This window comes from Pristiophorus japonicus, chromosome 4 (assembly GCF_044704955.1).
Source record: "Pristiophorus japonicus isolate sPriJap1 chromosome 4, sPriJap1.hap1, whole genome shotgun sequence".
NCBI classification, from domain to species: domain Eukaryota; kingdom Metazoa; phylum Chordata; class Chondrichthyes; family Pristiophoridae; genus Pristiophorus; species Pristiophorus japonicus.
The window spans coordinates 162,802,297-162,826,836 of NC_091980.1; the positions used below are offsets into that span (position 1 = coordinate 162,802,297).

Sequence of the window (24,540 nt, forward strand, 5' to 3'; positions counted from 1 at the left end):
CATTAATGATTTAGACGAGGGGATTAAATGTAGTATCTCCAAATTTGCGGATGACACTAAGTTGGGTGGCAGTGTGAGCTGCGAGGAGGATGCTATGAGGCTACAGAGTGACTTGGATAGGTTAGGTGAGTGGGCAAATGCGTGGCCGATGAAGTATAATGTGGATAAATGTGAGGTTATCCACTTTGGTGGTAAAAACAGAGAGATAGACTATTATCTGAATGGTGACAGATTAGGAAAAGGGAAGGTGCAACGAGACCTGGGTGTCATGGTACATCAGTCATTGAAGGTTGGCATGCAGGTACAGCAGGCGGTTAAGAAAGCAAATGGCATGTTGGCCTTCATAGCGAGGGGATTTGAGTACAGGGGCAGGGAGGTGTTGCTACAGTTGTACAGGGCCTTGGTGAGGCCACACCTGGAGTATTGTGTACAGTTTTGGTCTCCTAACTTGAGGAAGGACATTCTTGCTATTGAGGGAGTGCAGCGAAGATTCACCAGACTGATTCCCGGGATGGTGGGACTGACCTATCAAGAAAGACTGGATCAACTGGGCTTGTATTCACTGGAGTTCAGAAGAGTGAGAGGGGACCTCATAGAAATGTTTAAAATTCTGACGGGTTTGGACAGGTTGGATGCAGGAAGAATGTTCCCAATGTTGGGGAAGTCCAGAACCAGGGGTCACAGTCTAAGGATAAGGGGTAAGCCATTTAGGACCGAGATAAGGAGAAACTTCTTCACCCAGAGAGTGGTGAACCTGTGGAATTCTCTACCACAGGAAGTAGTTGAGGCCAATTCACTAAATATATTCAAAAGGGAGTTAGATGAAGTCCTTACTACTCGGGGGATCAAGGGGTATGGCGTGAAAGCAGGAAGTGGGTACTGAAGTTTCATGTTCAGCCATGAACTCATTGAATGGCGGTGCAGGCTAGAAGGGCTGAATGGCCTGCTCCTGCACCTATTTTCTATGTTTCTATGTTTCTATGACTGATTACTCGGCTAGACTTTCCACTATGTGGCTAAGGCCTAAAGAAATGGGCCTTGTTCCAGTGATGTAGGATATATTTCCCGTGCTGACCAGCGGCACAAGGTCCATTTTTATTTTGCGATTTTCCACTTGGCCTTACCCCGGCGATGTCAAATGCGCGATCTGATTTTTCGGCAATCTCACGATCGCCCAAAGAAAACGCAAGTCAAAGAAGAAAAAAAAAGCGTCCCTAGCAATGTCATTCTGTGCATGTGTAGCATTTTTTTTTTGGTCGATTTTCTTTGCCGCATTTTGAGAGGTCAGGGGTCATCAGACATGCTCAGAAGCACTGGGAGGGTCAGAGAGAGAGAGGAGAGAGGCTTTTTGGGTTGTATGGTTGCATTGTTGGAATTTAAACTTAAAACTGCAAAAATTAGACATCGTTCGATTTTTGTTCAAATCTTAAAAACTTTAAATAGTGAAAAGTACAGTGAAAATCTTTTTGGAAAGTTAAAAACTTTGAAATACTGAGAATTTCAGTTAAAAATTTCTCAGCAGCATTTAATTTTAGAAATAATGGAGGGATCAAGTGAAAGGCAAAGGGCCAAGCCCTTCAGCGAGGAGGCCAATGAGGCCCCTGTGAATATAGTTAGCATGAGGTGGGAGGATCTGACACGGGTGAGCATGTGAAAGCTCCACCCCGTGCATATAGGAGGATATGGGCAGAGATTGCCAACGTGGTCACATCGACATCGAATGAAGCACACACACCGGACCGGTGGGGTGTGAACACGGGGTGGGACACGACCTGGAGGGAAACGTGGCCGCAGGTAGGGAGGGGGGAGTGTTTTTCAAAAGTTCAATAAATGTTCTTACTTAAATGTTCAATTGTTTTTTCATCTTATAACGTTTTGGGGATTTGAGGGAAGGGTGGGTTGGTGCGGGGGGTGGGCGGGGGGTTGGAGGGAGGGTGTTGTTCATTAGTTTATAAAAAATTTCAATCTTTGTTAATTAAAAAAATCTTTAATTCAACAACTTATGTGCCTTCCCTCTTAGTTACATTAATTTTCAAATGTACACTTTTTCATCCATATTTGTTTGTTTATTCTGTTATTATACCAGTACTTTTATTATGCAAGTACTTTAAACTTTACTAAAACTAATTCCAATGATAGGCCAGTGCAGGCAATACAACAAGGAAACCCCACGCAAATGTAACTTTTGATTAACCCTAACTGTAATTGAACATTTATGTTGGGCAAGTACATTCTGCAGTACCCCATCGGGTTCAATTGATAAAGAATGCCGTGTTACCAAGCATTTGGCAGTACAGACTGCCTCCAGAGGCAGAAGATGGGATAGAGCCAGTCATTTCTGCATTGTTGGAACAAGGAGTTCTAGAAAAGACACAGAGCCCGTGTAACACTCTGATACTGCCCATACCAAAGGTTAATAGGCAGAATGAGTGGAGATTTGTCCAAGATCTGAGAACTATTAATAAGATAGTAGTCCCTAGCACCCCTGTGGTACTGGACACCAACATTATACTATCTGCTATACCACCAACAGCAACTGTCTTTACTGTGGTAGATCTGTGTTCAGCCTTTTTCTCCATCCCATTAAATCAAGAGAGTCAGTATCTGTTTGCTTTCACCCACAAGAAGCAGCAGTACACATGGACCAGGTTGCCCCAAGGATACACCGAAAGCCCTGCAGTATATGCAGCAGCAGTAAAAAGAGACCTCGAAGACTGTTCATTATCGGACCAGTCTGTACTGCTGCAGTATGCGGACGATTTGCTTGTGGCTTCCAGCCACGGATACAGGTGCATGCAAGACTCCCTAAAACTGTTACAGCACCTATGTGAGAGAGGGCACCGAGTGTCGTTACAAAAGTTACAATGTTGTCAGACTCAAGTCCAGTACCTGGGTTTTCACATATCTCAAGGGCAGAGGCAGCTAGCACCAGAAAGAATTCAGACAATTCAAAGTGCCACCATACCAAAAACAAAGAAGGATATCTTGTCATTTTTGGGGATGGTTGGGTACTGTAGACAATAGATCCCCGATTATCGAGAATGGGATGCGGTCCTAAGATCAGCTGCCCTAAATGATGCCCCACCCAAGATGGAGTGGACCCCAGAGAGAGAGGAGGCATTTAAACAGTTAAAGAAAGCCATTACTAATGTTCCGGCGTTGGGACTTCTGAATTATGGAAAACCTTTTCAGATGTATGTGAATGAGAAAGAAGGATTTGCAACAGCAGTACTAACTCAAGAACATGGTGGGGGAAATAGACCAATTGCTTATTATTCGGTTTTGCTGCCACCAGTAGTAAGGGGAATGCTAGCATGTCTACATGCTGTAGCTGCTACTGCAGTCATGGTGGAGAAGTCGGTATCCATTGTTTTGGACTATCCATGTACTGTCATTACAGCCCATGCTGTGTTATTACTTTTGAATTCAGCCGCCACACAACACTTTACAGCATCTAGAAGAACAGGTTATGAAGTATTACTGCTGTCACACCCTAACTATACCTTTCGACGCGCACCGGTAGTAAACCCAGCCATCTTTCTCCCTACTAAAGAAGTAGAGGATCCAGACCAGCATGATTGTCTGTTAACAGTGGAAATAGCCACCTTACCAAGACCCGATTTGCTCACAGAGCCATGGACAATCCTGATCTTATTTTCTATACGGATGGATCATCGTACAGGCCGTCGGATGACTTGCTGTTGGCAGGCTATGCTATTGTAAACCCTCACGAAACTGTTGAAGCATTTGCCCTGCCTCCCGGAACCTCGGCTCAGGCTGCTGAATTGTTTGCCCTCACTAGAGCTTGTATAATAGCTAAAGATCAAACTGCTAATATCTATACTGATTCTAGATATGCATTCGGTGTGGTCCATGATTTTGGACAACTGTGGAAAAACAGAGGCTTTATCACCTCTGGTGGAAAGCATATTAATCACTCTCAACTGGTGCTTAATCTATTAGATGCCATTCAGTTGCCAAGTAAGGTAGCCGTTATCAAAGGTGCAGCTCACACAACCGGTGAGGATGAGGTATCAGTAGGAAATAGGAGGGCTGATGAAGCAGCCAAACAGGCCGCTTCAGCGCAAGTAGATTGCCTTCAAGCAGTCGCAGTCTCCCCTCCACAGATACTAGACATCCAACAACTTAAAACAGCCCAACAACAAGTTACTATACAAGAAAGAAGGACTTGGGAACACCAAGGTTGTTTTCTCAAAAACAACATTTGGTGTCACCCTGATGGGCGAACTGTTTGCCCTCGGTCTCTATTTTTGCCCCTGTCTCGCCTAGCACACGGTCAGGCTCACATGGGCAAAGGAGGGATGATACATGCTATTAATGCACAGTGGTATGCACCAGGAATAACAGTAGTAATTGAAAAAGTTGCTAGACCATGCCAAATTTGTCAACAAAATAACAGAGGTAAAACACCTGCTGAATATGATCATCTACCCCAACCAAGTATGCCCTTTGAAAATTTGCAAATTGATTTTGTTCACATGCCTCCAGTATCAGGTCTCAAGTATCTATTAGTCATAGTAGATATGTTCACAAGGTGGGTAGAAGCGTACGCCACTAGGAGAGACGATGCCCGAACAGTCGTAAAAATTCTATTTAAAGAAATAGTACCAAGATATGGGATACCTATGGGAATCAACAGTGACAGGGGAACACACTTCACAGGAAAAATAGTGAAAAATCTTGCAGAAGCATTAGGATTCCAGTGGAAGTTACATATACCATATCAACCACAGTCCTCGGGAATGATAGAGAGAGTAAATGGGATAATAAAATCTACTCTTACCAAGGTATGTCAGGAGACAGGACTAAAGTGGCCAGATGCCTTACCATTGGTACTGTATACAATGAGAAAACAAAGAAACTGAAATACTGGTTTGACACCACATGAAGCCTTGTTGGGAAGACCAATGCCTACCGGCGTAAAACCACCACTGGTGGCTGAAAAAATAGCATTAATTTGGAATGATGAAAAATCACTAAAGTATGCTAAAGCCATGTGTGAAATAGCGAGGAGTCTGCACGAACAAATAAAGCAGACACAGGTGCCCCCGTCAGAAGGAAATATGCACCCTTTCAGGCCTGGAGATCAAGTGTTAGTAAAAACATTAAATAAAGAATCCTTTTCTGATACGGTGGAAAGGACCGTATCAGATAATTCTCACAACACGAACTGCTTTGAAGTTGGAAAAGCACCCGAACTGGGTGCATGCAACCCGCTGTAAATATTATTTCCTCGACGAATTACAGCCGAAAGAAAAGGCATTGAACCAGGACGAGCTACGGTCGCCCGACTAAGAAAACAACCATCGTCTCGCTAAAGAACTGTACCTGCCCTTATTTTGTGTTCACTCCCAATTGTGTATTGTGGACTTAAAAGTATCTATAGTTACTCAAAAATCCAGGGACAAATGTCAGAACTCATTTGTGCGCCAGCCTGGGCATTTATTATTTTGGTTACGGTTACTATTGCGCTTGCGTGTTGTTTTTGTAACGAATTAGTTCAAGAGTGTTATAGAAATAAGCAGAAAAGAGAAGATGAGGTGGGACTTTTCGAAAAACTATCAATGGACATTGGGCATTCTGATCATTTTAGCAGTAAGGAGAGTCAGACAGGAGGAAGAATTCCTTGAAGAAGGAAAAGTATGGAAGGGAGATGTAAAGTGGGAGAAAATTGATAAGGCAACGCAGCAAGATAACTTTACATGCCCAGAGGGAAAAAATTGTAAGATAGGGAATTTCACAGTGATGTGTAAAGCTTGCGGAGTAGAAATAGATCAGCGATCAGGAGAAGTGAAAGTGACCAGTGAGGAAGGATTTAATATATCCCTGAACTGGAAGGTGGATATGACTTGCCTGACCAGCACGGACCAGGGTGAGAGTCAGGAGAGCAATGGAACATTGTGTGGACTGGAAGAGAATTGCTACTTTGAATTAGGAAACAGAGAATGGGTAAAGTGTATGAACCTCACGAAAATAATAAATGGAATAACCTATACTAAACAATGGACCCATAATAAAAATAAGCATTCCCCGCGAGATCCGGGACACCTGAAATGAATATTGACCACCTGCATCCCAGTGGTAAAGTCCCCAGGCGTATTAAATTTAACAATACAAATTAAATATCCCCCGAAGGAGAAAGGCGGCTGCAACACAACCAGTGTTGAGGTATCTTTTAGAAAAGAAAGGCCCCCGAAAAGGAAACGGGATGTGTTAGGGACTGTGTTAGGTGGAGTGGGAGCAGGAATAGGAGCATTGAACTCCATGGATATCGAAACCCTACAAAATAAAATCCAGGTCATCGGAGGACTGGTAGGGGAAGGCATAAAAATAAGAAATGCCTGGGATGAAGGATTAAGCAATTGCAGGTATCAGGTTACGTCACAGACGTAATGACCTGGAAGCAGAATGAAAGGATAGAAAAGGAAATAGAGAACCTGATGAAGGAACAACAGGGAGTAAACAAGTACACCCATTGCATGTTTAAAGAAACGATCAGACAGCTATTGAGAGCCAAGCTAGAAAGGAAAATATTATCCTTCCATGCTGACACGTGGGAAGGGTTGCTGAAAATCAATCAGAAGGATAGGCTTCTTAATTTGACCATTAAACCCCAAGAAAGATATACCAGTTGTGATTCAAAGGGATGTAACATAACTATGGAAATAGTAAATAAGACGAGACAAGAAATTTGGTGTCAGTTCCAAGTAATGCCCCAGTTATTTGGACAGAACGTTTGGTACCCAGAGTTTAAAGGAGATTGGGTTGATGAAAAGAATTTGACACATCACCACAGGGGATGTGCTAGGTGGCCATTCGGAATGGTATGTCCTTATCAAACTGCCATATACGAACCATGCTCACTACAGCACTCCATTGGAGTATGTAAGTGGGAACTGAAGCCAACAAATGACACTGATATTACGGAAATTGGACAGAATGAGATCTGTATGACAGGAAATAAACCTGTCTATCTGGATGGAATTCTGTATAGGCCCCCCATTAATAAATGCGTGAAAGGAGTCTACACCCTGTATGACCCTGAAGAAAAAAGAACTTATACCTTTGGGCAATGGCAAAATGTAGAAAAATATCTGTCTGTGCACAAGATTGAACCCTTACCCCCTGTAATTAATTTGACCAGACTGCACAATTTGATACGTAATGACAAGCAAATTGAGGAAGCTCTGTCAAAAAGAGGCAGAGGCATCCACCAATTTAGAGTCGAAATGAGTTACAAGAAGGGGCAGCTAGTAAGAATCGCAGATGAAGTTACCTCTTTGACGGTACACCACTGGTGGGATGTGTTTTTCGGATGGTCCCCAAAAGCTTCCGCAGTACTGAAGCTAGCTGTACACCCCATAATAATCATGGGTGTAGTGATGCTTACATTATTAATAATCATTTGTGGAGTATGGATAAAGTTGAAAAAATTAATTAGTCAAGTAATGAGCCTGGTATTCCAAGTAGAAAGGAAAAGTGTGTCCATAAAAGGAAGGTTAAATCGCATAGAGGGAAAAGTAGATGATTACAATGAAGAGGAATGTCTTAAAATGAGACCCTACCCTGAGGGGTATGAACCCCTATTTGAACAAGAAAAGAATATATAAGAAACTGTGTTGATCTAGTAAAAGATCAACAAGGAGGGAATTGTGGAAGAAAATGATCTAAGCCCTATTTTTAAGGAAAGGGTTAAGTTCACTTCTTGCTGAGTTAATTAAATTAGTGGAGCTAGAGAAGAAAACACCCAAACCTCTCAGATCTTGGAACAAAGAATGTTGTAAATACATGACTATCTAGTGTTTACATGAGTTTCCAGATACCCTGCTTATCAGAATACGGATAGGGAGAAACTATGCAAGGACAAGATAAAAGTCTGCATCCTGAAATGACCTTTGTATTTACAGGATGTATGATTAATGCTCATATGAGGTGTTTTAGATAAAGTTCTTGCTTTGATTGCGTTTACAAGAATGTATGATTAATGTACTTGTGTGGTGTGTTTTAGATTCCTGTTTCAACTGTATAAAGATAGAGCGGGTTTTCTTGTAAAATTCAGAGTATTTGCCTCGGTGCGGACTGAGCAAGCTCTCCGAGATATCTCGCTTGTAAAATAAAATTCTCTCGAAGCACGACTCTGAAAGCCTCCGCCTGAGTTAATTTAAGCTAAAATTTCCTCGACAAAATGCTTTCCTTAGGATTTAGGTGCTCCCGGACCAGCGTACACAATTCTTCGTAGGATTTGTCTGTTGATTTTGCCACGGCCAAGAGATTCTTCATGAGGCCAGAGGATGTTGCCCCACAGACAGTTAGGAGGATAGCCCTTCATTTGGCAGCATTCTCATCCCCTTCCAGCTTGTTGGCCACGAAGTATTGGTCGAGTCTCTCCATGAAGGCCTCCCAATCGTCCCCTTCTGAGAACTTCTCCAGGATGCCGACTGTTCTTTGCATTTTCGTGCAGTTGTTCGTTACCTCATTGCCAATTATTACATTTATAATAAAGGGTGAGACTGTGTACTGTGTGCAATTAGCAGTGTGACCTTAGCTCCTTTAATAAGATTCTAGAGTGCAGATACCTCGTGGGAGGCCTGCTTATATACAGTGCTCCCAAGGGATGCTGGGATACCTTGGGACCCCCAACAGGTGGACCCTCTGGTGGTCAGGTGTCATGCAAGTTTCAAAGGATTAAATACAAAACAGTATTGTTGACAACATTGGCTACATTACACTCAGTCCCTTCCTCCAAGTCGTTAATATAGATTGTCAATAGTTGGGGTCCCAGCCCTGATCCCTGCGGCACCCCCTGGTTACTGATTGCCAACCCGAGAATGAATCATTTATCCCTACTCTCTGTTTTCTGTTCGTTAGCCAATCCTCTATCCATGCTAATATATTACACGAACCCCATGAACTTTTATCTTGTGCAGTAACCTTTTATGTGGCACCTTGTCAAATGCCTTCTGGAAGTCCAAATCCATCACATCCACTGGTTCTCCTTTATACACCCTGTTCGTTACATCCTCAAAGTATTCTAGCAAATTTGTCAAACATGACTTCCCCTTCATAAATCCATGCTGACTCTGCCTGACCGAATTTTGCTTTTCCAAATGTCCTGCTGCTGCTTCTTTAATAATGGACTCCAACATCTTCTCAACCACAGATGTTAGGCTAACTGGACTATAGTTTCCTGCTTTTTGTCTGCCTCCTTTTTTAAATATGAGTGCTACATTTGCAGTTTTCCAATCTGCTTGGACTTCCCAAGAATCCAGGGAATTTTTCTAAATTACAACCAATGCATCTACTATCCCTGCCACTACTTCTCTTAAGACCCTAGGATGCAAGCCATCAGGTCCAGGGGATTTATCTGCGTTTAATCCCATTATCTTACTGAGTACCACCTTCTTAGTGATTGTGATTGTGTAAAGTTCCTCCCCTGTTATAGCCCCTTGACTATCGACTGTTGGAATATTATTAATGTCCTCTAATGTAAAGACTGATACAAAATATATATTCAGAGTTTCTGCCTTCTCCATGTTCCCCATTACTAATTCCCCGGTCTCGTCTTCTAAGGGACCAACATTTACTCTCGCTACTCAACCTAGTGAACCTTCTCTGTAGTGCCTCCAGTGCAAGTATATCCTTCCTTAAATAAGGACACCAAAACTGTATAGAAACATAGAAAATAGGTGCAGGAGTCGGCCATTCGGCCCTTCGAGCCTGCAACACCATTCAATAAGATCATGGCTGATCATTCACCTCAGTACCCCTTTCCTGCTTTCTCTCCATACCCCTTGATCCCTTTAGCCATAAGGGCCATATCTAACTCCCTCTTCAATATATCCAACGAACTGGCATCAACAACTCTCTGCAGTAGAGAATTCCACAGGCCAACAGGAGTGAAGAAATTTCTCCTCATCTCGGTCCTAAATGGCTAACCCATTATCCTTAGACTGTGACCCCTGGTTCTGGACTTCCCCAACATCAGGAACATTCTTCCTGCATCTAACCTATCCAGTCCTGTCAGAATTTTATATGTTTCTGTGAGATCCCCTCTCATTCTTCTAAACTCCAGTGAATACAGGCCCAGTTGATCCAGTCTCTCCTATTATGTCACTCCTGCCATCCCAGGAATCAATCTGGAGAACCTTCGCTGCACTCCCTCAATAGCAAGAATGACCTTCCTCAGATTAGGATACCAACACCGAATACAATATTCCAGGTGAGGCCTCACCAAGGCCCGGTACAACTGCAGTAAGGCCTCACTGCTCCTATACTCAAATCCCCTAGCTAAGAAGGCCAACATACCATTTGCCTTCCCCACCGCCTGCTGTATCTGCATGCCAACTTTCAATGACTGATACCCAGGTCTCTTTGCACCTCCCCTTTTCCTAATCTGCCGCCAATCAGATAATAATTCAGCCTTCCTGTTTTTGCCACCAAAGTGGATAACCTCACATTTATCCACATAAAACTGCAATTGTCATGCATTTGCCCACACAACTAATCTGTCCAAGTCACCCTGCAGCCTCTTTGCATCCTCCTCACAGCTCACACTGCCACCAAGCTTAGTGTCATCTGCAATCATGGATATATTACACTCAATTCCTTCATCTAAATCATAGATGTATACTGTAAATAGTTGGGGTCTTAGCACTGAGCCCTGTGGCATCCCACTAGTCACTGACTGCCATTCTGAAAAGGACCCGTTTATCCCGACTCTCTGCTTCCTGTCTGCCAACTAGTTCTCTATCCACCTCCATACATTGCCCCCAATACCATGTGCTTTAATTTTGCACACCAATCTCTTGTGTGGGACCTTGTCAAAAGCCTTTTGAAAGTCCAAATATACCACATCCACTGGTTCTCCCTTGTCCATGCTACTAGTTATATCCTCAAAAAATTCTAGAAGATTTGTCAAGCATGATTTCCCTTTCATAATCCATGCTGACTTGGTCCGATCCTGTCACTGCTTTCCAAATGCGCTGCTATTTCACCTTTAATAATTGATTCCAACATTTTCCCCACTACTGAACTATGCAGTATTCTCGGTGTGGCCTCACCAAAAGCCTGTAAAATTACAGGAGGACATCTCTGCTGTTATGCCAACATTCCATTTTCCTTCCTGATTACTTGCTGTACCTGCATACTAACTTCTTGTGTTTCACAAGGAATCCCAGGTCCCTCTTTACTGCAGCCTTTTGTAATTAATCTCCATTTAAATAACAGTATTTTTTTATTTTTCCTGCCAAAGTGGATAACCTCACACATTCCCACATTATATTCCATCTGCCAAATGTTTGCCCACTCATTTAGCCTGTCTATATCCCTTTGAAGATCTTTTGTGTCCTCCTCACAACTTGCTTTCCTACCCATCATTGTATCATCAGCAAACTTGGCTACATTACACTCGGTCCCTTCATCCAAGTCATTCATATAAATTGTAAATGGTTGAGGCCCCATCACCGATCTCTGTGGCACCCCACTGGTTATCGTTTGCCAACCATTTATCCTGACTCTGTTTTCTGTTAGTTAGCCAATCCACTATCCATGCTAATATATTACCTCCAACCCCGTGAGTTGTTATCTTGTGCAGTAACCTTTTATGTGGCACCTTATTAAATGCCTTCTGGAAATCCAAATACACCACATCCACTCATTCCCCTTATCCACCCTGCTCATTACATCCTGAAAGAAATCCAGCAAATTTGTCCAACATGATTTCCCTTTCATAAAACCATGCTGACTCTGCTTGACTGTATTATAGAAACATAGAAACATAGAAAATAGGTGCAGGAGTCGGCCATTCAGCCCTTCTAGCCTGCACCGCCATTCAATGAGTTCATGGCTGAACATGAAACTTCAGTACCCCCTTCCTGCTTTCACGTCATACCCCTTGATCCCCCGAGTAGTAAGGACTTCATCTAACTCCCTTTTGAATATATTTAGTGAATTGGCCTCAACTACTTTCTGTGGTAGAGAATTCCACAGGTTCACCACTCTCTGGGTGAAGAAGTTTCTCCTCATTTCGGTCCTAAATGGCTTACCCCTTATCCTCAGACTGTGACCCCTGGTTCTGGACTTCCCCAACATTGGGAACATTCTTCCTGCATCCAACCTGTCCAAACCCGTCAGAATTTTAAACGTTTCTATGAGGTCCCCTCTCATTCTTCTGAACTCCAGTGAATACAAGCCCAGTTGATCCAGTCTTTCTTGATAGGTCAGTCCCATCATCCCGGGAATCAGTCTGGTGAATCTTCGCTGCACTCCCTCAATAGCAAGAATGTCCTTCCTCAAGATAGGAGACCAAAACTGTACACAATACTCCAGGTGTGGCCTCACCAAGGCCCTGTACAACTGTAGCAACACCTCCCTGCCCCTGTACTCAAATCCCCTCGCTATGAAGGCCAACATGCCATTTGCTTTCTTAACAGCCTGCTGTACCTGCATGCCAACCTTCAATGACTGATGTACCATGACACCCAGGTCTCGTTGCACCTTCCCTTTTCCTAATCTGTCACCATTCAGATAATAGTCTATCTCTCTGTTTTTACCACCAAAGTGGATAACCTCACATTTATCCACATTATACTTCATCTGCCACGCATTTGCCCACTCACCTAACCTATCCAAGTCACTCTGCAGCCTCACAGCATCCTCCTCGCAGCTCACACTGCCACCCAACTTAGTGTCATCCGCAAATTTGGAGATACTACATTTAATCCCCTCGTCTAATTCATTAATGTACAGTGTAAACAGCTGGGGCCCCAGCACAGAACCTTGCGGTACCCCACTAGTCACTGCCTGCCACTCTGAAAAGTTCCCATTTACTCCAACTCTTTGCTTCCTGTCTGACAACCAGTTCTCAATCCATGTCAGCACACTACCCCCAATCCCATGTGCTTTAACTTTGCACATTAATCTCCTGTGTGGGACCTTGTCGAAAGCCTTCTGAAAGTCCAAATATACCACAACAACTGGTACTCCTTTGTCCACTTTATTGGAAACATCCTCAAAAAATTCCAGAAGATTTGTCAAGCATGATCTCCCTTTCACAAATCCATGCTGACTTGGAACTATCATGTCACCATTTTCCAAATGCGCTGCTATGACATCCTTAATAATTGATTCCATCATTTTACCCACTACTGAGGTCAGGCTGACCGGTCTATAATTCCCTGCTTTCTCTCTCCCTCCTTTTTTAAAAAGTTACATTGGCTACCCTCCACTCGATAGGAACTGATCCAGAGTCAATGGAATGTTGGAAAATGACTGTCAATGCATCCGCTATTTCCAAGGCCACCTCCTTAAGTACTCTGGGATGCAGTCCATCAGGCCCTGGGGATTTATCGGCCTTCAATCCCATCGATTTCCCCAACACAATTTCCCGACTAATAAAGATTTCCCTCAGTTCCTCCTCCTTACTAGACCCTCTGACCACTTTTATATCCGGAAGGTTGTTTGTGTCCTCCTTAGTGAATACTGAACCAAAGTACTTGTTCAATTGGTCTGCCATTTCTTTGTTCCCCTTTATGACTTCCCCTGATTCTGACTGCAGGGGACCTACGTTTGTCTTTACTAACCTTTTTCTCTTTACATACCGATAAAAACTTTTGCAATCCGCCTTAATGTTCCCTGCAAGCTTCTTCTCGTACTCCATTTTCCCTGCCCTAATCAAACCCTTTGTCCTCCTCTGCTGAGTTCTAAATTTCTCCCAGTCCCCAGGTTCGCTGCTATTTCTGGCCAATTTGTATGCCATTTCCTTGGTTTTAATACTATCCCTGATTTCCCTAGATAGCCACGGTTGAGCCACCTTCCCTTTTTTATTTTTACACCAGACAGGAATGTACAATTGTTGTAATTCATCCATGCGGTCTCTAAATGTCTGCCATTGCCCATCCACAGTCAACCCCTTAAGTATCATTAGCCAATCTATCTTAGCCAATTCCTGCCTCATACCTTCAAAGTTACCCTTCTTTAAGTTCTGGACCATGGTCTCTGAATTAACTGTTTCATTCTCCATCCTAATGCAGAATTCCACCATATTATGGTCACTCTTCCCCAAGGGGCCTCGCACAATGAGATTGCTAATTAATCCTCTCTCATTACACAACACCCAGTCTAAGATGGCCTCCCCCCTAGTTGGTTCCTCAACATTTTGGTCTAGAAAACCATCCCTTATGCACTCCAGGAAATCCTCCTCCACCATATTGCTTCCAGTTTGGCTGGCCCAATCTATGTGCATATTAAAGTCACCCATTATAACTGCTGCACCTTTATTGCATGCACTCCTAATTTCCTGTTTGATGCCCTCCCCAACATCACTACTACTGTTTGGAGGTCTGTGCACAACTCCCACTAACGATTTTTGCCCTTTAGTGTTGTGCAGCTCTACCCATATAGATTCCACATCATCCAAGCTAATGTCTTTCCTAACTATTGCATTAATCTCCTCTTTAACCAGCAATGCTACCCCACCTCCTTTTCCTTTTATTCTATCCTTCCTGAATGTTGAATACCCCTGGATGTTGAGTTCCCAGCCCTGATCATCCTGGAGCCACGTCTCCGTAATCCCAATCACATCATATTTGTTAACATCTATTTGCACAGTTAATTCATCCACCTTATTGTGGATACTCCTTGCATTAAGACACAAAGCCTTCAGGCTTGCTTTTTTAACACCCTTTGTCCTTTTAGAATTTTGCTGTACAGTGGCCCTTTTTGTTCTTTGCCTTGGGTTTCTCTGCCCTCCACTTTTCCTCATCTCCTTTCTGTCTTTTGCTTTAGCCTCATTTTTGTCTCCCTCTGTCTCCCTGCATAGGTTCCCATCCCCCTGCAATATTAGTTTAACTCCTCCCCAACAGCACTAGCAAACACTCCCCCTAGGACATTGGTTCCGGACCTGCCCAGGTGCAGACCATCCGGTTTGTACTGGTCCCACCTCCCCCAGAGCCGGTTCCAATGCCCCAAAAATTTGAATCCCTCTCTGCTGCACCACTGCTCAAGCCATGTATTCATCTGCGCTACCCTGCGATTCCTACTCTGACTAGCACGTGGCACTGGTAGCAATCCCGAGATTACTACTTTTGAGGTCCTACTTTTTAATTTAGCTCCTAGCTCCTTAAATTCTTTTCGTAGGACCTCATCCCTTTTTTTACCTATGTCGTTGGTACCAATGTGCACCACGACAACTGGCTGTTCTCCCTCCCATTTCAGAATGTCCTGCACCCGCTCCGAGACATCCTTGACCCTTGCACCAGGGAGGCAACATACCATCCTGGAGTCTCGGTTGCGTCAGCAGAAATGCCTATCTATTCCCCTCACCATCGAATCCCCTATCACTATCGCGCTTCCAATCTTTTTCCTGCCCTCCTTTGCAGCAGAGCCACCTACGGTGCCATGAACTTGGCTGCTGCTGCCCTCCCCTGATGAGTCATCCCCCCCAACAGTACTCAAAGCAGTGTATCTGTTTTGCAGGGGGATGACCACAGGGGACCCCTGCACTATCTTTCTTGCACTGCTCTTCCTGCTGGTCTTCCATTCCCTATCTGGCTGTGGACCCTTCTCCTGCGGTAAGACCAACTCACTACACGTGATACTCACGTCATTCTCAGCATCGTGGATGCTCCAGAGTGAATCCACCCTCAGCTCCAATTCCGCAACGCGGACCGTCAAGAGCTCGAGGCGGATACACTTCCCACACACGTAGCGCCCAGGGACACCGGAAGTGTCCCCGAGTTCCCACATGGTACAGGAGGAGCATATCACATGGCCGAGCTCTCCTGCCATGTCTTAACCTTAGATACCCTTAAATTGGTAATAACAATGTTACAGTTCACTTACTGATATAAAAAATAAAAGAAAAGCTACTCACCAATCACCAGCCAATCACTTACCCCATTGGCTGTGATGTCACTTTTTGATTACTTTCTACTTCTATTTTGCTTTCTCTCCCGCTGTAGCTGCCTTTTGATAGACCGCTCCCGCGTCTCACCAACTGCCGCTGGCTCTCGATCTCCCACTGGGCCTTTTATAGGTCGCTCCCCTCTCACCAACTGCCGCTGGCTCTCGATCTCCCACTGGGCCTTTGATAGGTCGCTCCCCTCTCACCAACTGCCGCTGGCTCTCGATCTCCCGCTGGGCCTTTTATAGGCCGCTCCAAAATTATGCTTTTCCAAATGTCCTGCTGCTGCTTCCTTAATAATGGATACCAGCATTTCCCAACCACAGATGTTAGGCTAACTGGTCTAAAGTTTTCTGCTTTCTGTTTGCCTCCTTTTTTAAATAGGGGCGTTACATAGAAAGATAGAAATTTACAGCGCAGAAGGAGGCCATTTCGGCCCATCGTGTCTGCGCCGACCAACAAAGAGACACTCGGCCCTTGGTCAGCAGCCCTAAAGATTACATATAAACCTATGAACAATGACGGAAAGGCAAAGAGCACCCAGCCCAACCAGCCCGCCTCACATAACTGCGACACCCCTTGTACTGAAACATTCTACACTCCACCCCAACCGGAGCCATGTGATCTCCTGGGAGACGCAAAAACCAGATAAAAACCCAAGCCAATTTTGGGAGAAAAAATCTGGGAAAATTCCTCTCCGACCCATCCAGGCAATCAAAACTAGTCCAGGAGATCACCCTGGCTGTACTCTATTCTCTGTAGTACTTACCATTATATCTGTACCTTCCAACAAAAGGTCATCCGGTCTAATCCCAATTACCAGCTCTAGGTCCGTAACCCTGCAAGTTACTGCACTTTAATGCCCATCCAAGCATCTCTTAAAAGTGGTGAGCTTTTCTGCATCCACAACTCTTCCAGGCAGCGACATTTGCTGTTTTCCAATGTGCTGGAACCTCTCTGGAATCCAAGGAATTTTGATAGATTACAACCAATGCATCGACTATCCAAGGTGAATGGATCAAACATAGTTGTCGATCTTGGTACCGCCATCAAGTTTGTCGAAAGCTGCTGCTTCACCTGGCATCGAAATTCTTTGTCCACCAGAGCCTTTGATGTCTGTATCAAATGGGATGCAATGGTGTCCGCTCTGATGGTTGTCCTGTGATTGAGCAGTGTCCATGCTTTCCTGCTGGAGTGAATGGTTAGTTTTCTCCACAAGGCTCCTCCACCATTCACATCTTGCTGAGTTCAAGGGCATTGAGGTGGCTGTGGCTTGATTCTTGTTCTGCGATCACTCCTGGTCGAGAGCCTTGCTTTCTTCTGTCCTAGAAACATAGAAACATAGAAAATAGGTGCAGGAGTAGGCCATTCGGCCCTTCTAGCCTGCACCGCCATTCAATGAGTTCATGGCTGAACATTCAACTTCAGTACCCCATTCCTGCTTTCTCGCCATACCCCTTGATCCCCCTAGCAGTAAGGACCTCATCTAACTCCTTTTTGAATATATTTAGTGAATTGGCCTCAACAACTTTCTGTGGTAGAGAATTCCACAGGTTCACCACTCTCTGGGTGAAGAAGTTCCTCCGCATCTCGGTCCTAAATGGCTTACCCCTTATCCTTAGACTGTGACCCCTGGTTCTGGACTTCCCCAACATTGGGAACATTCTTCCTGCATCTAACCTGTCTAACCCCGTCAGAATTTTATATGTTTCTATGAGGTCCCCTCTCATTCTTCTGAACTCCAGTGAATACAAGCCCAGTTGATCCAGTCTTTCTTGATAGGTCAGTCCCGCCATCCCGGGAATCAGTCTGGTGAACCTTCGCTGCACTCCCTCAATAGCAAGAATGTCCTTCCTCAGGTTAGGAGACCAAAAATGTACACAATACTCCAGGTGTGGCCTCACCAATGCCCTGTACAACTGTAGCAACACCTCCCTGCCCCTGTACTCAAATCCCCTTGCTATGAAGGCCAACATGCCATTTGCTTTCTTAACCGCCTGCTGCACCTGCATGCCAACCTTCAATGACTGATGTACCATGACACCCAGGTTTCTTTGCACCTCCCCTTTTCCTAATCTGTCACCATTCAGATAATAGTCTGTCTCTCTGTTTTTACCACCAAAGTGGATAACCTCACATTTATCCACATTATACTTCATCTGCCATGCATTTGCCCACTCACCTAACCTATCCAAGTCGCTCTGCAGCCTCACAGCATCCTCCTCGCAGCTCACACTGCCACCCAACTTAGTGTCATCCGCAAATTTGGAGATACTACATTTAATCCCCTCATCTAAATCATTAATGTACAGTGTAAACAGCTGGGGCCCCAGCACAGAACCTTGCGGTACCCCACTAGTCACTGCCTGCCATTCTGAAAAGTACCCATTTACTCCTACTCTTTGCTTCCTGTCTGACAACCAGTTCTCAATCCATGTCAGTACACTACCCCCAATCCCATGTGCTCTAACTTTGCACATCAATCTCTTGTGTGGGACCTTGTCGAACGCCTTCTGAAAGTCCAAATATACCACATCAACTGGTTCTCCCTTATCCACTCTACTGGAAACATCCTCAAAAAATTCCAGAAGATTTGTCAAGCATGATTTCCCTTTCACAAATCCATGCTGACTTGGACCTATCATGTCACCTCTTTCCAAATGCACTGCTATGACATCCTTAATAATTGATTCCATCATTTTACCCACTACCGATGTCAGGCTGACCGGTCTATAATTCCCTGTTTTCTCTCTCCCTCCTTTTTTAAAAAGTGGGGTTACATTGGCTACCCTCCACTCCATAGGAACTGATCCAGAGTCAATGGAATGTTGGAAAATGACTGTCAACGCATCCACTATTTCCAAGGCCACCTCCTTAAGTACTCTGGGATGTAGTCCATCAGGCCCTGGGGATTTATCGGCCTTCAATCCCATCAATTTCCCCAACACAATTTCCCGGCTAATAAGGATTTCCCTCAGTTCCTCCTCCTTACTAGACCCCCCGACCCCTTTTATAACCGGAAGGTTGTTCGTGTCCTCCTTTGTGAATACCGAACCAAAGTACTTGTTCAATTGGTCCGCCATTTCTTTGTTCCCCGTTATGACTTCCCCTGATTCTGACTGCAGGGGACCTACATTTGTCTTTACTAACCTTTTTCTCTTTACATATCGATAGAAACTTTTGCAATCCGTCTTAATGTTCCCTGCAAGCTTCTTCTCATACTCCATTTTCCCTGCCCTAATCAAACCCTTTGTCCTCCTCTGCTGAGTTCTAAATTTCTCCCAGTCCCCAGGTTCGCTGCTATTTCTGGCCAATTTGTATGCCACTTCCTTGGCTTTAATACTATTCCTGATTTCCCTTGATAGCCACGGTTGAGCCACCTTCCCTTTTTTATTTCTATGCCAGACAGGAATGTACAATTGTTGTAGTTCATCCATGCGGTCTCTAAATGTCTGCCATTGCCCATCCACAGTCAACCCCTTAAGTATCATTCGCCAATCCATCTCAGCCAATTCACGCCTCATACCTTCAAAGTTAGCCTTCTTTAAGTTCTGGACCATGGTCTCTGAATTAACTGTTTCATTCTCCATCCTAATGCAGAATTCCACCATATTATGGTCACTCTTCCCCAAGGGGCCTCGCACAACGAGATTGCTAATTAATCCTTTCTCATTACATAACACCCAGTCTAAGATGGCCTCCCCCCTAGTTGGTTCCTCGACATATTGGTCTAAAAAACCATCCCTTATGCACTCCAGGAAATCCTCCTCCACCGTATTGCTTCCAGTTTGGTTAGCCCAATCTATGTGCATATTAAAGTCACCCATTATAACTGCTGCACCTTTATTGCACGCACCCCTAATTTCCTGTTTGATGCCCTCCCCAACATCACTACTACTGTTTGGAGGTCTGTACACAACTCCCACTAACGTTTTTTGCCCTTTGGTGTTCTGCAGCTCTACCCATATAGATTCCACATCATCCAAGCTAATGTCCTTCCTAACTATTGCCTTAATCTCCTCCTTAACCAGCAATGCTACCCCACCTCCTTTTCCTTTTATTCTATCCTTCCTGAATGTTGAATACCCCTGGATGTTGAGTTCCCAGCCCTGCTCATCCTGGAGCCACGTCTCCGTAATCCCAATCACATCATATTTGTTAACATCTATTTGCACAGTTAATTCATCCACCTTATTGCGGATACTCCTTGCATTAAGACACAAAGCCTTTAGGCTTGTTTTTTTAACACCCTCTGTCCTTTTAGAATTTTGCTGTACAATGGCCCTTTTTGTTCTTTGCCTTGGGTTTCTCTGCCCTCCACTTTTCCTCATCTCCTTTCTGTCTTTTGTTTTTGCCTCCTTTTTGTTTCCCTCTATCTCCCTGCATTGGTTCCCATCCCCCTGCCATATTAGTTTAACTCCTCCCCAACAGCACTAGCAAACACTCCCCCGAGGACATTGGTTCCGATTCTGCCCAGGTGCAGACCGTCCGGATTGTACTGGTCCCACCTCCCCCAGAACCGGTTCCAATGCCCCAGGAATTTGAATCCCTCCCTGCTGCACCATTGCTCAAGCCACGTATTCATCTGAGCTATCCTGCGATTCCTACTCTGACTAGCACGTGGCACTGGTAGCAATCCCGAGATTACTACTTTTGAGGTCCTACTTTTTAATTTAGCTCCTAGCTCCTTAAATTCATTTTGTAGGAACTCATCCCTTTTTTTACCTATGTCATTGGTACCAACGTGTCCTGCAAGGAATATATGTGTTTCTAAACCACTGAGGTATACTGCATTTGGCAGCAGGTTAATAATTCCTATAAATCTGTTGAAGACATTGGTGATTGCCAGAATCCAGCTGATGTTGGTGTCAACTGACCTTTGGAAGGTTTGCCGGCCTTCCAATGTTGATGTATTGACAGGAATTTCTTTGCCAACTTTGATTATTGAGGAAGTCATCGAGAACGGTTCTGGAGACGATGATTGGATTTCCTTTGCTGTATTTAGAGAGGAAACATAGATTTGGGTTATATTCTCTCTGCCACCTTGACAAATTAAACGTACCTCGATCTTTGGCACTCAGAAGAACAGATATAGGACATTGAACAATGACTCCCACAGAGTTCTGTCCTGGCACCCATGTTATTCAAGGTTTGTACCAGTGATCTGCCCAAAACAGAGTCCCGCAAGTTCGTATACACTGCCTTGGCCATGCAAAACATGAATCTGTCCGTCACCGAGGAGACCCTGACCAATGACTTGCAGAGGAAGAGGACTACTTCCGCCGATGGTGACTCCAATCAAACCCACTAAAGACCGTCACGTCGACATTCCACCTCAACACCCAACAAGCAAACCAAGCTTTAAAAGTCTCCTTTTGTGGCACAGCAGTAAACTATACCCAAAAAAACCCTATTTAGGAGCCATGCTCGATATCGCACCCTGTCATATGGACAGCATTTCCAGAATGTTGGGAAGAAACTAAAGAGCAGGGTCAACTCACCGGCTCCACATGAGGAGCAGACACTCAAACCTTCCGAGACCACTTGCCCTGATGTACTCTACAGTGGACTACTGCTCTCCAGCAAGATCCTGCAAATCCCCTGGGAGTATAGACGTACCAATGTCAGTGTTCTTGATCAGGCCAACATCCCCAGCATCGAAGCACTGACCACACTCGACCAGCAGTCACATTGTCTGCATGCCCAACATGAGACTCCCAAAGCAAGCGTTCTACTCAGAACTCCTACACGGAAAGTGAGCCCCAGGTGGGCAGAGGAAACATTTCATGGACACCCTCAAAGCCTCCTTGATAAAGTGCGACAACCCCACCGACACCTGGGAATCTGTCATGTATGTACTTTTGGGATCACTAGCCACTAGATGGCGTCACTGTTGGAGGCCATTGGGCTACACGCACGTGTGTACTGCACAAGTATAAAAGGCCAGCCATTTTGTATGTTAGTCACTTTGGGCCTTAATAAAGCAGAGCCAAGATCATATGTCTTGGAGTAAAACTGTACTCAGTCTAACAGTTATTGAAAACACAACATTTGGCGACAAGGCAACAAGAACCTTTGCATGCAAAAATGAGCACAATTGGATTGTTGGAGCGAGTTGTGGAAGGAGAAGATTGGGCAGACTTTGTGAGCTGTTTGAGCCAGTTCTTGGTGGCCAACAAAATGGAGGAGGTCGGCGACGCAGATCAGCACCGGATGGTGTTCCTCACAGTTTGCAGTCCAAACATTTATGGTCTGATAAAGAATCTACTCTTGCCTCTGAGTCCAACAGAGAAGACGTATGAAGAATTGTGTACATTGGTACAGGACCACCTTAAGCCACACGAAGGCACCATCATCTCGAGATACAGATTTTACTCGCACATCGGCTCAGAGGGCCAGAATTCGTTGCTAACCTGAGACGTCTAGCGGGACCATGTAAGTTCGGGGCTATGTTGGCAGACATGCTGCGGGACTTCAACTTCAACCACAAGGTGATAAGCTACTGGCGGTGGAGACGTTGGACTTGAACAGGGCCATCACGATCGCTCAGTCATGCATGACGACCGATAGAAGTCTAAAGCAGATATCAATGAAAAATTGAAACTTGGTAATTATTGTAAATATGATTGATTCAGCATTTGGCAGAGCGGCACATGGCAGGGCCTACTCGACTGCATACGCAAAACCTGTGGCTGCCTAAAGTCCGCCAGCGGGAATGCATCCGATTTCTCCGTGTTGGTGTTGTGGGGGAAATCACCGGCACCAGCAGTGCCGATTTAAGCAATATAGTTGCAAAGGCTGTCTCAGAGTGGGGCATCTCCAGCGCAAGTGTCCACAGATGAGCAAGTGTGCTGCGACACACCACGTGGAGGATGATGGTCAGACCAGCTCAGATCCAGATACGCAGTCTGAGATACCAGAGGAGGAAGTGTATGGACTGTACTCGTTCCTGACTAAGAGCAAACCGATAATGATCAACGCGGTATCAATGGAACTGGACACGGGGGCGAGTCAATCGACAATGAGCCAGAGGGCATTCGACAAGCTGTGGGATACTAAGGCTGTGAGGCTCAGGCTGAGTCCAGTCAATGCCAAGTTGCATACGTACAGCAAAGAACTCATAACGGTGATTGGCAGTGCCACAATTAAAGTGTCGTATGACGGTGCGGTTCACGAGTGACCGCTATGGATTGTTCCAGGCAATGACCCAACATTGTTCGGCAGAAACTGGCTTGGAAAAAATCAGATGCGATTGAAACGACATCAAGGCATTGTCGTAGGAGAAAGATACATGTGCCCAAGTACTGAACAAGTTCCCCTCGCTGTTCGAACCAGGCATCGGCAACTTCATGGGAGCCAAAGTGCAGATCTACGTGGACTTGGATGCAAGACCCATCCATCATAAAGCTCGGGCAGTTGCGTATATGATGAGGGAGAAGGTCGAAATCGAACTGGACAGACTCCAGCGTGAAGGAACCATGTCACCGGTTGAATTTAATGAATGGGCCAGCCCCATTGTTCCTGTGCTGAAAAGTGATGGCACAGTCAGAATCTGTGGTGACTACAAGGCTACAATCAACAGGGTTTCGAAACAGGATCGGTACCCATTGCCGAAGGCTGATGACTTATTTGCAATGCTAGCCGGGGGGAAGTCATTCATCAAACTGGACTTGACATCGGCCTACATGACACAGGAGCTGGTCAAGACATCGACGAGACTTATGTGCATTAACACGCATAAAGGACTGTTTATTTATCACAGGTGCCCTTTTGGAATTCGCTCGGCTGCAGTAATATTTCAGAGGAACATGGAGAGTCTACTGAAGTCTGTTCCCAGAACCGTCATGTTCCAAGATGACATCCTGATCACAGGTCATGACTCTGAGGAACATCTGAACAACCTGGAAGAGGTTCTACAATGTCTGGACAAAGTGGGACTCAGGCTGAAACGCTCGAAGAGAGCCTTCATGGCACCAGAGGTCGAATTCCTGGGGAGAAAAATTGCTGCTGATGGCATCAGGCCCACGGACGCGAAAACCAAGGCCATCAAGAATGCACCCAAGCTGCAGAATGTGACAGAGCTGCGTTTGTCCCTGGGTCTACTCAACTACTTCGGTAACTTCCTCCCTAAATTGAGCACCTTATTAGAAGCACTGCACATGCTGCCAAGAAAAGGCGACAACTGGGTGTGGGGTACGTTTCAAGACAGAGCTTTGAGAAAGACACTAATCTGCTTTGGTCCAACAAGCTACTGGTACATTATGACCCATGTAAACGTTTAGTATTGGCCTGTGATGTTTCGTCATATGGGATTGGTTGTGTACTCCAACAAGCTAATGAGTCGGGTAAACTTCAACCAGTCACGTATGCTTCTAAAAGTTTGTCTAAAGCGGAAAGAGCCTACAGCATGGTAGAGAAAGAAGCACTAGCCTGTGTGTATGGGGTTAAAAAGATGCATCAGTACCTGTTTGGTCTTCAGTTTGAACTGGAGACAGATCACAAGCCGCTCATTTCACTGTTCTCTGAAATCAAAGGTTTTCCCGCATCCAGACGTGGGCGCTGACATTATCTGCTTATGATTATCTCATTCGCCACAGACCTGGAACCGAGAACTGTGC

The 24,540-nt window shown here is 44.9% G+C and overlaps 1 protein-coding gene across 1 annotated transcript in view; it reads right to left on the bottom strand.

Moving 5' to 3' along the window:
• The window catches only part of LOC139262717 (intelectin-1-like), a 95,922-nt gene extending 75,043 nt beyond the window's left edge, over positions 1 to 20,879 (bottom strand). Inside the window, exon 1 of the mRNA XM_070877869.1 lies at positions 20,648 to 20,879. Within this exon, the coding sequence (XP_070733970.1) occupies positions 20,648 to 20,879 (232 nt within the window). The remainder of the gene's footprint in view (positions 1 to 20,647) is intronic.
• Between the last annotated feature and the right edge of the window lie 3,661 nt (positions 20,880 to 24,540).